We start from the raw sequence: 13,329 nt of genomic DNA, 5'->3' as shown, positions 1-13,329 counted from the left end.
CCTGAGTTCTGGTCCAAGGTCTCAGAAGCCAGGGGGCTGTAAGTTCATTCTAATGTGTTATGTGGAGGAAGGCCTCCAAGAGTTCTTAGCAGCAGAGTCCTCTGCATAGCCGTGGCAGGGAGACCGCAGAGTATATCTTCCTGACAGCCTGCTTCTATGTACACACGTAACCTTAGATCTCCAGCCAGAGCACATGCCACATGGGAGCAGTTTGTCAGAGAAAGGGGGAGCTAGCGCTTGAAGCCCCTCAACACACACCTGAAAGATATTGAACTAAGAAGTAACTATCAACATTACCTGGCTACTCTACCTTCAGGGAGGGGAACCCATGACAATTTGATTTGTTTTGTCTTGGACACTGTTATGACCGCTGTTTTGAAGTCCAATGGTAACTCCTGGTTGTTTCTGATTACACCTGGTGTTTTTTATGAATGGGTGTTTCTTTTTTCTTATTTTTTTTCCAATTTTACCTCTTTTTTTTCCTCCCAAATTTCGTGTTATCCAATTGTTGTAGTAGCTACTATCTTGTCTCATCGCTACAACTCCCGTACGGGCTCGGGAGAGACGATGGTTGAAAGTCATGCGTCCTCCGATACACAACCCAGCCAGCCGTACTGCTTCTTAACACAGCGCGCATCCAACCCGGAAGCCAGCCGCACCAATCTGTCGGAGGGTACACCGTGCACCTGGCAACCTTGGTTAGCGGCCCGCCACAGGAGTCGCTGGTGCGCGATGAGACAAGGACATCCCGACCGACCAAGCCCTCCCTAACCCGAACGACGCTAGGCCAATTGTGCGTCGCCCCACAGACCTCCCGGTCGCGGCCGGGTTACGACAGAGCCTGGGCGCGAACCCAGGGACTCTGATGGCACAGCTGGCGCCCTTAACCACTGTGCCACCCGGGAGGCATGAATGGGTGTTGCTGCTCTAAGTATTGTAATGGTACATAGTGGGATTTAACTGCACTCCCTGTGTCTATTTCTATATGGGGACACATAGTGTAATTACTGTGGGGAGCTAAACCAGGGCTCGGTCCTTGTTTTTCTTTTGTGACATATGGAATGAAGCCATTCTATAATAGCTTATTATACCGAAGGAAATTACAGAGTTGGGAGCAGTCTCTCTCAAATACACACAGAGACGCTTGTGTGTGCGCGCGCACACACACATACATGAACACAAAAGTTCCTTCCTTGCATCCTGTGTTTTGGTTGCTGCTCCTCCAATGAATGGACAGCATTGTGTAATTCTATGCCACTGATGGAAAGCTCCAAACGCCAGACTCAGCCCTCTATCCCAATAGAAATAGGCGTTCTGCTAAGGTTTGCTTTCCTAGGTTTCACTTAAATGAGATCCTGGCAGCCACGCTCAAGTCTGAATTCTTGGTGCAACTTAGCTACCCAGATAGTCCCAAGGCACAATTACAAATACATGAGTATGGTTCAATGGTTGAACTTTGCTTCTCAAAGTTTGCTTTTCATTAGAAATAGCGAGACACAAATTTAATGTCTTCGTCACTCACTTAAAATGAAATGCATCACGTGGTGAAATTACTTGGGCTTTTTTTAATGGTCAAATTCAAGGTTGACAATCTCTTTTACTCTTCATCGTATTCCTGTGTGAGTTCAATCTACCCTTCAAGGTGCAGAAAACATGACTTAGTGCCTCAGCTGTTGAGCATGTCTGGGCTAAATAATACTTTCAGCTGTTTAAATGGTGGAATCTTGTAGTAAAGGTAGAGGCCCCTTGCAGCCAAGGCACAGCTTGAAGTGTTATTGAAAATTTCCATGCAGGTTTCTGAGTCTTTAGCCAATAAAAACAACTCCTGTAAAATGTGAACAGACAAAACACTCTGGCTGTGGTCAGTAGACTCCGAGGGCAGCCAGAACGTGCCTCAAAGTGCATTTCAAAGACACAACCCATTGAAAAGGGACATCATATACTATGGAGTCACCGACACCTCTCCATTCACAATACAGAATAATCTGGTGTCACATCTCAAAGATTCTAGCAGACCATCTCCCTTAGATTGTATTGTTGGGGCCAGGAGTTTTTCCAGACTCCCTGACCTGACAAGTGGTGCATTTCCATACAGGATTTACCCCAGTGTTTTACCTAGAAGTCTCAGACTTTTCTGTTTCCATCTACAGTTGAAGTCGGAAGTTTACATCAAATTAATTTCAAATTGAAAATATATATATATTTCTATCCCTTCTCACATCAGCTGATATATCAAAGTGCTGTACAGAAACCCAGCCTAAAAACCCAAACCGCAAGCAATCTAGGTGTAGAAGCACGGAAAAACTCCCTAGAAAGGCCAAACCTAGGAAGAAATCTTGAGAGGAACCAAGCTATGAGGGGTGGCCAGTGCTCTTCTGGCAGTGCCGGTGGAGATTATAACAGAACATGGCCAAGATGTTGAAATGTTCAAAAATGACCAGCATGGTAAAATAATAGTAATCACAGTGAACAGGTCAGGGTTCCATATCCGCAGGCAGAACAGTTGAAACTGGAGCAGCAGCACAGCCAGGTGGACTGAGGACAACAAGGAGTCATCGTACCAGGTAGTCCTAAGGCATGGTCCTAGGGCCCAGGTCCCCTGAGAGAGAGAGAGAAAAAGAAAGATACAAACACTTAGGTTGGAGTCATTAAAACTATTTTTTCAACCATTCCACAAATGTCTCCGTAACAAACTATAGTTTTGGCAAGTCTGTTAGGACATCTACTTTGTGTATGACACGTAATTTTTCCAACAATTGTTTAGACAGATTTATTTCACTTATAATTCACTGTATCAGTGGGTCAGAAGTTTACATGCACTAAGTTGACTGTGCCTTTAAACAGCTTGGAAAATTCCAGAAAAGGATGTCATGGCTTTAGAAGCTTCTGATAGGCTAATTGACATCATTTGAGTCAATTGGGGGTGTACCTGTGGATGTATTTCAAGGCCTACCTTCAAACTCTGTGCCTCTTTGCCTGACATCATGGGAAAATCAAAAGAAATCAGCCAAGACCTCAGAAACATTGGAGACCACAAGTCTGGTTCATCCTTGGGAGCAATTTTCAAATGCCTGAAGGTACCACGTTCATCTGTACAAACAATAGTATGCAAGCATAAACACCATGGGACCACGCAGCCGTCATACCGTCTCCTTGAGATTAATGTACTTTGATGCAAAACGTGTAAATCAATCCCAGAACAACAGCAAAGGACCTTGTGAAGGTGCTGGAGGAAACGGGTACAAAAGTATCTATATCCACAGTAAAACGAGTCCTATATCAACATAACCTGAAAGGCCGCTCAGCAAGGAAGAAGCCACTGCTCCAAAACTGCCATTTAAAAAATCCAGACTATGGTTTGCAACTGCACATGGGGACAAAGATCGTAGTTTTCGGAGAATTGTTCTCTGGTCTGATGAAACAAAAATATAACTGTTTGGCCATAATGACCATCGTTATGTTTGGAAGAAAAAGGGGAAGTCTTGCAAGCCGACCAACACCATCCCAACCGTGAAGCACGGGGGTGGTAGCATCATGTTGTGTGGGTGCTTTGCTGCAGGAGTTACTGGTGCACTTCACAAAATAATGTCATCAAATGGGAGGAAAATCATGTGGATTTAATGAAGCAACATCTCAGGACATCAGTCGGGAAGTTAAAGCTTGGTCGCAAATGGGTCTTCCAAATGTACAATGACCCTAAGCATACTTCCAAAGTTGCTGCAAAATCGCTTAAGGACAACAAAGTCAAGGTATTGGAGTGGCCATCACAAAGCCCTGACCTCAATAAATTTGTGGTCAGGGCTTTGGAAATTTTGTTTTCTGACCTCAGAAAATTTGTGGCCAGAGCTGGTAAAGCGTGTGCGAGCAAGGAGGCCTACAAACCTGACTCAGTTACACCAGCTCTGTCAGGAGGAATGGGCCAACATTCACCCAACTTATTGTTGGAGGCTTGTGGAAGGCTACCCAAAATGTTTAACAATTTTAAAGGCGATGGTGCGCTTTCTTCACCACACTGTCTGCATGGGTAGACCATTTCAGTTTGTCCGTGATGTGTACGTAGAAAAATGTCACAAAAATCATCACAAAGCCCACTGATATTGCCAACTACTTTAAGTACTTTTTCATTGGCAAGATAAGCAAACTTAGGGATGCCATGCCAGGGACAAACGCTGACACTACACATCCAAGTATATCAGACCAAATTATGAAAGACTATTGTACTTTTGAATTCTGTAAAGTCCGTGTGGAAGCGGTGAAAAAATAATTGTTGTCTATCAACAATGACAAGCCGCCGGGGTCTGACAATCTGGATGGACAATTACTGAGGATAATAGCAGACTATATTGCCACTCCCATTTGACACATCTTCAATTTAAGCTTACTAGAAAGTGTGTGACCTCAGGCCTGGAGGGAAGCTAGTGTCATTCTGCTACACAAGAATAGTAAAGCCCCCTTTACTGGCTCAAATAGAAGACCAATCAGCCTGTTACCAACCCTTAGTAAACTTCTGCAAAAAATTGTGTTTGACCAGATACAATGCTATTTCACAGTAAACAAATTGACAATGGAATTTCAGCACTCTTATAGGGAAGGAGCACAGCACTTACACAAATGACTGATTGGCTGAGAGAAGCTGATGACAAAATGATTGGGGGGGCTGTCTTGTTAGACTTCAGTGCAGCTTTTGACATTATCGATCATAGTCTGCTGCTGGAGAAACGTATGTGTTATGGCTTTACACCCCCTGCTGTAATGTGGATAAAGAGTTACTTGTCTAACAGAACACAGAGGGTGTTCTTTAATGGAAGCCTCTAACATAATCCAGTTAGAATCAGGAATTCCCCAGGGTAGCTGTTTAGGCCCCTTGCTTTTTTCAATTTTTACTAACGAAATGCCACTGACTTTGAGTAAAGCCAGAGTGTCGATGTATGTGGATGACCCTCACACTATACACATCAGCTACTACAGCATCTGAAATGACTGCAACACTTAACAAAGAGCTACAGTTAGTTTGAGTGGGTGGAAAGGAATAAGTTAGCCTAAAAGCATTATTTGGAACAAAACACTCATTAAACCCTAAACCTCAACTAAAACTTGTAATAAATAATGTGGAAATTGAGCAAGTTGAGATGACTAAACTGCTTGGAGTAACCCTAGATTGTAAACTATCATGGTCAAAACGTATTGATGCAATAGTAGCTAAGATGGGGAGAAGTCTGTCCAAAATAAAGCGATGCTCTGCCTTCTTAACAACACTATCAATAAGGCAGGTCCTACAGGCCCTAGTTTTGTCGCACTGTGAGTCATGTGGTCAGGTGCCACAAAAAAGGACTGAGGAAAATTGCAATTGGCTCAGAACAGGGCAGCACGGCTGGACCTTGGTTGTACACAGAGTGACAGAGAGCTAATATTAGTAATATGCATGTCAATCGCTCCTGGCTCAAAGTGGAGGAGAGATTGACTTCATCACTATGTTTATTTATGAGAGGTATTGACATGTTGAATGCACTGAGCTGTCTGTCTAAACTACTGGCACACAGCTTGGACACCCATGCATACCCCACAAGACATTCCACAAAGTCTCTTCACAGTCCCCAAGTCCAGAACAGACTGGGATGGCACACAGTACTACATAGAGCCATGACAACATGGAGCTCTATTTCACATCAAGTAACTGATGCAAGCAGTACAATTTTAACCGATTTAAAAAAAATAAAAAATAAAAAAAACTTATGTAACAGCAGGGACTGTAAAGCAACACAAACATTTGCACAGACGCATGCATACACACACACGATAACATAGTCACTATACATACACATTGATTTAGTGGTGGTGGAGTAGGGGCCTGAGGGCACACAGTGTGTTGTGAATGTATTGTAATGTTCTTTTTAAATGGCATTAACTGCCTTAATTTTCCCGGACCCCAGGAAGAGTAGCTGCTGCCAAAGCAGCAGCTCATGGGGATCCATAATAAATACAAATGCATACGTCTCGTGTCTGAGCCGTTGAATTGCGATTCCACCTTGTCCCTCTACTTGCATTTCGCTTGTTTGATTGTTTTGATTCTTCAGAGGTTGTTGATTCTGCTCTTCACTAGTCCTCACTGCCAGCCCTAGCTATGGAAACAATTTCCCTAGTATAATATAAAGGTGTATACAATGGTGTTAGTCAAAAAGCAGCAATGAAACTTCCAGGCTCGTATAACTAGGCCCTACGGTGCATTCGGAAAGTGTTCAGACCCCTTGACTTTTCCCACATTTTGGTACGTTACAGCCTTATTCTAAAATGGATGAGTTTTTTTTTTCTTCTCATTAAACTACACACAATGCCCCATAATGACAAAGCAAAAACAGGTTTTTAGAAATCTTTGCAAATTTATTAAAAATAAAACAAATAGATTTTTTTATACATTTGTAAAGAAATCTAAACCTGTTTTTGCTTTGTCTGAGGTTTGTGTTGATTGCTGAGGAAAAAATGAATGTTGTCCATTTTAGAATAAGGCTGTAGCGTAACAAAATGTGGAAAAAGTCAAGGGGTCTGAATACTTTCCGAAGACACTGTGTATGTACTGTATATTTGCTGGACCTGTTCAGTTCCTTCCTTTTGAAGTCATGCGTTTGCCCCACCCTGTGATTTAAGGTTTGCCTGGCCATCGCTCACTACTCCCAGCCCGCTGATCCCCAGCTGCTGTTTGGCTTTGAGTACATAGGGAAGCAATACTATGGATCCTTGGGTAGGTATACAGTACACTGCTTAATCATCTGGTTCTGACTGAAAAGGCTTTGACACACCCTAATTCCCTGTGGTCTGCCAAACTGTTCTAGCTATCAATAGCATCCCCACTGTACATGTCTTGACATGTGAGGAACCTAAAGGAAAACATGCTGAATACACTGTTAACAGAACAATGTGATCAATTGAGTTTTGTTGGAACACCAGGGCAATGGTTGTGTCAAATGTGGCTCTTCAGTAAAGAACATATATTTACAGTTGTTGCAAAGTTTGAGTTGAAGGAAACGCAGCAAGCCGGTGTCTTTAATTAGCAAGCGCTCACTGCTACATGTTCAGGGGAGCGAGTCAATGGAGTAGATCCCGGAGGAGGACTGCAGATGCCCCTGTTTGACCGGCCCTCTGAATGGGACAGAGAGATCAAGAGAACAGGTGCAGCAGAGTGGAGGGTGTGCTCCATCAACGAGGGCTACGTCGTCTCACCCAGGTGGGGCCCACATAGTTTAGGGGATGAGGGGGAGGGAGGGTTACTGCAGGCGTTCAGCTCATTTTCTAAATGACAACATGGATTATTACCAGATTTGGATTATGATTAACATAGCTCATTAGTGTCATAATCCTCATCAGGCAGAATGGTAATACTTTATTTAACACACTTAGGTAATGGCTTACATTGACACTTTATGTAATAGAATCTTTGTGGAGATGGAAATGTAGTAATTGCTTCACTTGCTGCCACAGATTTTGAGTTATTTCTTTTCATATTGTGATCAACCATTCAGAATCTGCTGTGGCTAATATGGCGCCTGACTCAGTGGCATCAAATGTTAACCTCTTGCCATTTGGAGCATCTCTGTAATGCATATTTCCCTGTTATCTTTCTCTCTCCAGTCTCCCAGAGTACTTTGTGGTCCCAGTGTCCCTGGCGGATCAAGACCTGAAGCAGTACTTGTGTTTTTTCACTGTTCACCGCATCCCTGTGAGTGGCCAGCCTCTCATCTCAAGAAACAACAGCTTTTGCTTAATAAAAGCCTTTCTCGCTGTTTTAGACAGAATTCCCTAGACAGACTGTTTCTATCAAGCATTAATGATGCCGATTTATTTAAGTGCTTTGAGAGGAGTGACTGCATTATAAGTGTATGTGAGTGTTTTGTAAGTGAGAGAACGAGGGAGACTGTTTGTGTGTGACTGCTGAACCATGACAAGGTGGTGTGTTTCCCTTAAGTTGTGGTGCTGGAATCACCCCAACGGGAGTGCCCTGGTGCGCATGGCCAGCATCAGTGACCCACTGCAGCAGAGGAAGCTGGACCAGAGGTACAATAAGACTGAATAGAATGTCAATTTTTTTTTATTTTTAATTGTTGATGTTTTCATATTGTTCACTACAACCATTTGTTTTCAATTTTCTTTCAAATGGTGTGCTTATCATGTCAGCACTGTGATTTGTTGTTTTGGCATAACTGACAAGTGAGATTGCCAAACTATTCTGTCCAGACTCGCAGTACCATTGAAATAATTGAACTGCTTATGAAATAAGCAGTGCTGTTAAGACCATTTCCAACAGTCTTTTCCTGCTCTGTGTTGTGGTAGGATCTGTAGCGCCATAACAAAGAGCCACCCACAGCGCAGTGACGTCCTCAAGTCCGACCTGGACAAGAACCTGCCCAACATCCAGGACATCCAGGCTGCCTTTGTCAAAGTGCGGCAGATCTGTGTCATCGGTAAGTCGGGGGAATTGAAATCAATCAAATGAATGTTGTGATCTATTTGTTAATTCGTTTTTTTATGAAGGCACTTTGTTGTTCTTAGGCTTTTATTGCTGCTCTTAGGCATTCTGAAAGCGCTTGGGATATTTAACTGTGTTTGTGTGCAGAGCCCTTTGAGGAGTCTGAGGAGAAGTGGCTGTCGTCCATGGAAAGCTCTCGATGGCTGGAGTATGTCAGGTATGTACAAATACTTAAACGCCACTGGCTCAGCAGGTTGGCTCACCTTGCTGTTTACACGGGCAGTGCTGCTGTCTTGTCCTGCATGAAGTTTCATTTAGAAAAGTACTAGCATTGACAGACGCTCCTGCTGGTTCTCTCTCTACCATCTGGTAGGGGTGGCAGGGTAGCCTAGTGGTTAGAGCGCTGGACTAGTAACCGAAAGGTTGCAGTGTCAAATCCCCGAGCTGTCGTTCTGCCCCTGATCAGGCAGTTAACCCACCGTTCGTTCCTAGGCTGTCATTGAAAATAAGAATTTGTTCTTAACTGACTTGCCTAGTTAAATAAAGGTAAAATAAATATATTAGTCATTTTATTTCCACTTTTTAATGGTGGTAATATTTACGGTGCAACTACAGGATCATTTTGGTTGGATTCAAGTTTTGTTCAGAGTTAATGAATGTTGTACTTAAGATGTATGTGTAAGTGTTACATATTTGTACCTAGAGTAAAGTCAACTGTATCCTTTGCTATTCCTGTCTCCAGGGCCTTCCTGAAGCATTCAGCCGAGGTAGTCTACTTGCTGGAGGGAAAACATGTGTCTGTCATTCTGCAAGGTAACGAAATAAATGGTTTTGTCTTTTAGTTGTCTGTCTCTCTGTATGTTTCCTGTCTGTGTGTCTTGTCGGTCTTACTACCTGTATTTCTCTCTCTTCTGTTCTGTTTCTCTCTTCTCTCTCCAGAGGAAGAAGACCGGGACCTGAGCTGTGTGGTGTCCTCTCTAGTACAACTGATGCTGGACCCTCACTTCCGTAGCCTTACTGGCTTCCAGAGCCTGGTGCAGAAGGAGTGGGTGATGGCTGGCCATCGCTTCCTCGACCGGTGCAACCATTTGAAGAAGAATGACAAAGAGGAGGTAGGCTCTGTCTATTTGCATACTTGAAGTGGAGCTTGACATGGAGTTGTACTTTGAAATGTTGTCATTGTTTTGTGCTCAGTGATTTTAATCATTTAGCATTTTAGTCATTTAGCAAACACTCTTAACCTTAATTCATCCTGTAAGCCGCGCTGGATAACTGCCTTGCTCAAGGGCACATCAACAGATTGTTCACCTCGTCGGCTCAGGGAGTCAAACCAGCAACCTTTCGATTACTGGCCGACCACTTTTAATCACTAGACTACCTGCCGCCCTTAATCACAGTATTCTTTCCCTTTCCGCTCTTCCTCTCCTCCATCCCCTCAGTCTCCTCTGTTCCAGCTGTTCCTGGACTGTGTGTGGCAGATTATAAATCAGTACCCAGCAGCCTTTGAGTTCACTGAGACCTACCTGACTGTGCTCAGTGACAGCATGTGGATCCCTGTATTCAGCACCTTCCTCTTCAACTGTGCCCAGCAGCGCACTGAGAACAGCATGGTGAGGAGCTCTCACACACAAACAAAAAGCGACAAACACAGGAAGTTCCCCCTCAACCCTCACAACATAGTTGCGGTTGTATTCAACTCCGTCAACGCACCTCTGATATGATACAGCTCAGAACTGTTTGCAGCTGTGTGCAGTATTAGTGACTTTACCTGTCCTCCTCCACAGGACTTTGCTAAGAGTAAGTGCATCCCTGTGGGGGAGGAGAAGGCCCTGCGTTTCCCCCCTGTCTGGGACTGGTCACAGCAGTTCACCCCCAAAAACCAGGCCCTTTTCAACAACCCCATGTATGTTGGCAAAGGTGCCACCTGTGTTCAGAATGGAGCAGTGAAGTCCTTCAGACGCACCAAGGTCAGTTTGCTCTCTTTGTTTGAGAATGCAAATGATAACAAAGAGAACCACCCCATAACAGGATAAGTACATTTCAATTCTAGATGGGTAAATGGAGCTTTGCAAGAAAAGCTATGCAAGACTATCCAGGGACAGTCCCAGATGCCTGGAAAGAACCTGAATTCATGAAGATCAAAATGTCATGTTCCTCAAAGTAAAATCAACACCATCTACATGCATGTACATTCTATATGAAATAACTTGTTAATGAGTGTGTTCCTTTATCTCCCAGAAAAACTACAGTTCTACACTCCGAGGGATGCCCTCTTCCCTGAGGAACATCCTGATGGACGGCCATGACAGCCTCACCCTGACCAGACGGAACTCCCTGGTGTCGCGGCTCAAACCAGACTTCTCCCAGATCAGAGAGGTGGTGGAGAGCCCAACAGAGCGCTTCTTCAGGGACTGGGTCTCCCGGCCCGCAGACCTACAGGGGATGCTCATCCCCCAGCTCCTGCCTTCACACCTGGCCCTGTGGAGGCTCTACTTCCTGCGCTGGGTCCCTGAAGCCAGCATCCCTAAGGGCGGCCCTGTTACCGCATACCACAAGCTTTCCCAGCTGGCTGATGAGGTAGAGAAGCTGCAGAGCCAGCTACGCCAGTACAAGGGGGCCACTCCGGCCAGCACCCCGACCTCCACCCCCAGCGCCCCCCCATCAGACCACAGCAGGATGTACTTTACGGCCGGTTCCACCCACGAGTCCTCTTCAACTCCAGAGTACCTTAGCTCCTCCTTCCCCTTCTCTCCCGTGGGGAACATGTGCCGCCGCAGCATCCTGGGCACTCCTCTCAGCAAGTTCCTGAACGGGGCAAAGATATGGCTCTCCACTGAAACTCTGGCCAATGAGGCACTCTGAGGTCCCGTGGCTAAAGTTTTCACTCAAATCAGTGCTTAGTCCAGAAGGGATGTCCTATCATGCTAGAGGCTGGAGGCTAGCTCAGTTGACTATGATGTGGCTGTTTTGTTTTTGCACAAGATTATTCGTCTTTGCTTAAATCGAACATTTCTTCAGGGTTTTTGTCAGAGTTGCTCTCTGTAGGAAGTCACTTTCGATTTCCATTTTCATATTTTTAGATTCAGTACGTAGAATGTTAGTGGAATATGATTTTGTAGTGACATGGATGTAGCGCTGATGACACTTTGCGAAGGGAAAAAGGAGCTGTGAGGAGTTAAATCTGTGGTAGACACTTATCGCTTTATTTGTATCACTTAATATAGTTTAGTTGTATTTCTAGAGACCTTCTGGTAAGGTACTGCATTAATTCTAGAATGAAGATTAACCAAATCATGAATAGTGAAAGGAGAAGGACAGACAGGGCTATTTACTATTAGGCCTTCTTGCAGGAAATGATCATCAATCACGTAGTGCACCAATAAAATACCAGGGAACCGGCACTGGAAAATGCCTTCACCGTTTGAGACAAGACATTTGTGGACATTCATCAATCAACTTTTTCCTTGATGGCTTTGGCATTGAAATGCATCAGTATCTGGACATGTATGTTTTGGAGCTGTGGGCAGTAAAGAACCGCTGGGCAGGCTGGATACCAGTCTTATCATTACTGTACACCCACACAGCCTGAACTGATGCTGCTAATGGCTGGACGCCGCCTGAACTGATGCTCAGACAATCATCATGTCTATTCACCATAGTCAGGTGATTTGTTTCAGAGTGGGTTTGAAGTGGAGACATGTAAACAGTTGGAATCTGTATTCTCTAATGAGCCCTCATTGCTCCTTCACCTGATATTAACAAGACAAATCCCAAATAAGAAGTGAAGCTGTATGAAATAACTACTGGTAATGGTGGTGGTTGTTTGAATTATGAGAAGGTGAAAATAATATACTGTTTTTATTTCTATTCTAATTATGGTACTTACTGTTTTTTAGACCCAACTTTTAGTTTATATACCATGAATGCACAGCCCTTGTTTTAGTTTACCACTAATTCACACCATTGGTGCACTCAGCACTGTTATTGTATAACAATTGTGCTCCTCATTTGACACAATTTGATATTGATCAACAGTGCACATATTTATTCAGTTATGCAAATGTTTAAATACAGGGATGTAGGAAATTCTCAGTGCCTTTTTAGATGGAAATGTGGCTTTACTTACAGTGTTCAATGTACCGGTTCACTTCTATCACTTATTCTACTATGCATGTTACACCCAGAGTAATGACATTAGGAGAGACTGAATACTTCAAAAGCTGCACCTGGAAGCCAATTTGAAATGCTTGATCTGAAGGAACACCATGTTGGGATTAATGTTATGTTTTACCTTTGCTCTGTGGAGTGTCACTGTGTTAGATCAAGTTTGGAGATGTACATTTATGGCATTGCAGAGCACTTGTTGGACAATTGAGTGGTCTGTAGTGCAATGTTGACCCTCTCCCCCCCCCCTTCAAAAGCACTGTCAACACTCTGACCACAGGGGATCACAGCTGTAAGGCAAAATGTCAATGTAAAGGAATATAGAGCAAATAAAAATGTCAAATGTCTGAAGTTGTTTTTTGTTATTGGGGGGGTATGTGAATATTCTTCGACTCTGTATTTCAGACACCCAATAGGGTGGCTGGAATGCTTGTGACTGGTCTGGATTGGAAAGCTGTCAAAATAAGATGATGAGCAATGTCTGCAACACAGATTAATGAGGGAAACTGAAGATATTTCACATGATATTCCATTATTTATTTTTTTCAATTTAAAGTTTGAACTTTTCTTGTTTTCAATCAACCAACAAAACACATTCCACATTCCACACAGATGTGACAGACTTTAAAAAAAATATATAAAAAAAAAAAAATATATATATATACACACACACAAATAAATATGTATATATAAAACTTGCAGCAGCA

General features: G+C 43.5%; 1 protein-coding gene across 1 annotated transcript in view; it reads left to right on the top strand.

The window, feature by feature from the left end:
- Positions 1-12,969, top strand: part of LOC118359472 (myotubularin-related protein 10) — a 28,412-nt gene extending 15,443 nt beyond the window's left edge. The window contains exons 6-16 of the mRNA XM_035737992.2: positions 6,643-6,736; positions 7,072-7,219; positions 7,624-7,711; positions 7,958-8,046; positions 8,323-8,453; positions 8,606-8,675; positions 9,201-9,271; positions 9,398-9,570; positions 9,898-10,068; positions 10,243-10,425; positions 10,697-12,969. Coding sequence (XP_035593885.1) covers positions 6,643-6,736; positions 7,072-7,219; positions 7,624-7,711; positions 7,958-8,046; positions 8,323-8,453; positions 8,606-8,675; positions 9,201-9,271; positions 9,398-9,570; positions 9,898-10,068; positions 10,243-10,425; positions 10,697-11,320 — 1,842 coding nt within the window. The 3' untranslated portion in view covers positions 11,321-12,969. The remainder of the gene's footprint in view (positions 1-6,642; positions 6,737-7,071; positions 7,220-7,623; positions 7,712-7,957; positions 8,047-8,322; positions 8,454-8,605; positions 8,676-9,200; positions 9,272-9,397; positions 9,571-9,897; positions 10,069-10,242; positions 10,426-10,696) is intronic.
- Positions 12,970-13,329: the final 360 nt, after the last annotated feature.

The sequence above is a fragment of the Oncorhynchus keta genome, chromosome 2 (assembly GCF_023373465.1).
Source record: "Oncorhynchus keta strain PuntledgeMale-10-30-2019 chromosome 2, Oket_V2, whole genome shotgun sequence".
In the NCBI taxonomy this organism is placed as follows: Eukaryota; Metazoa; Chordata; class Actinopteri; order Salmoniformes; family Salmonidae; genus Oncorhynchus; species Oncorhynchus keta.
Note: the sequence above shows the minus strand (reverse complement) of the source record. Positions and strands in the feature narration are given on the sequence as shown.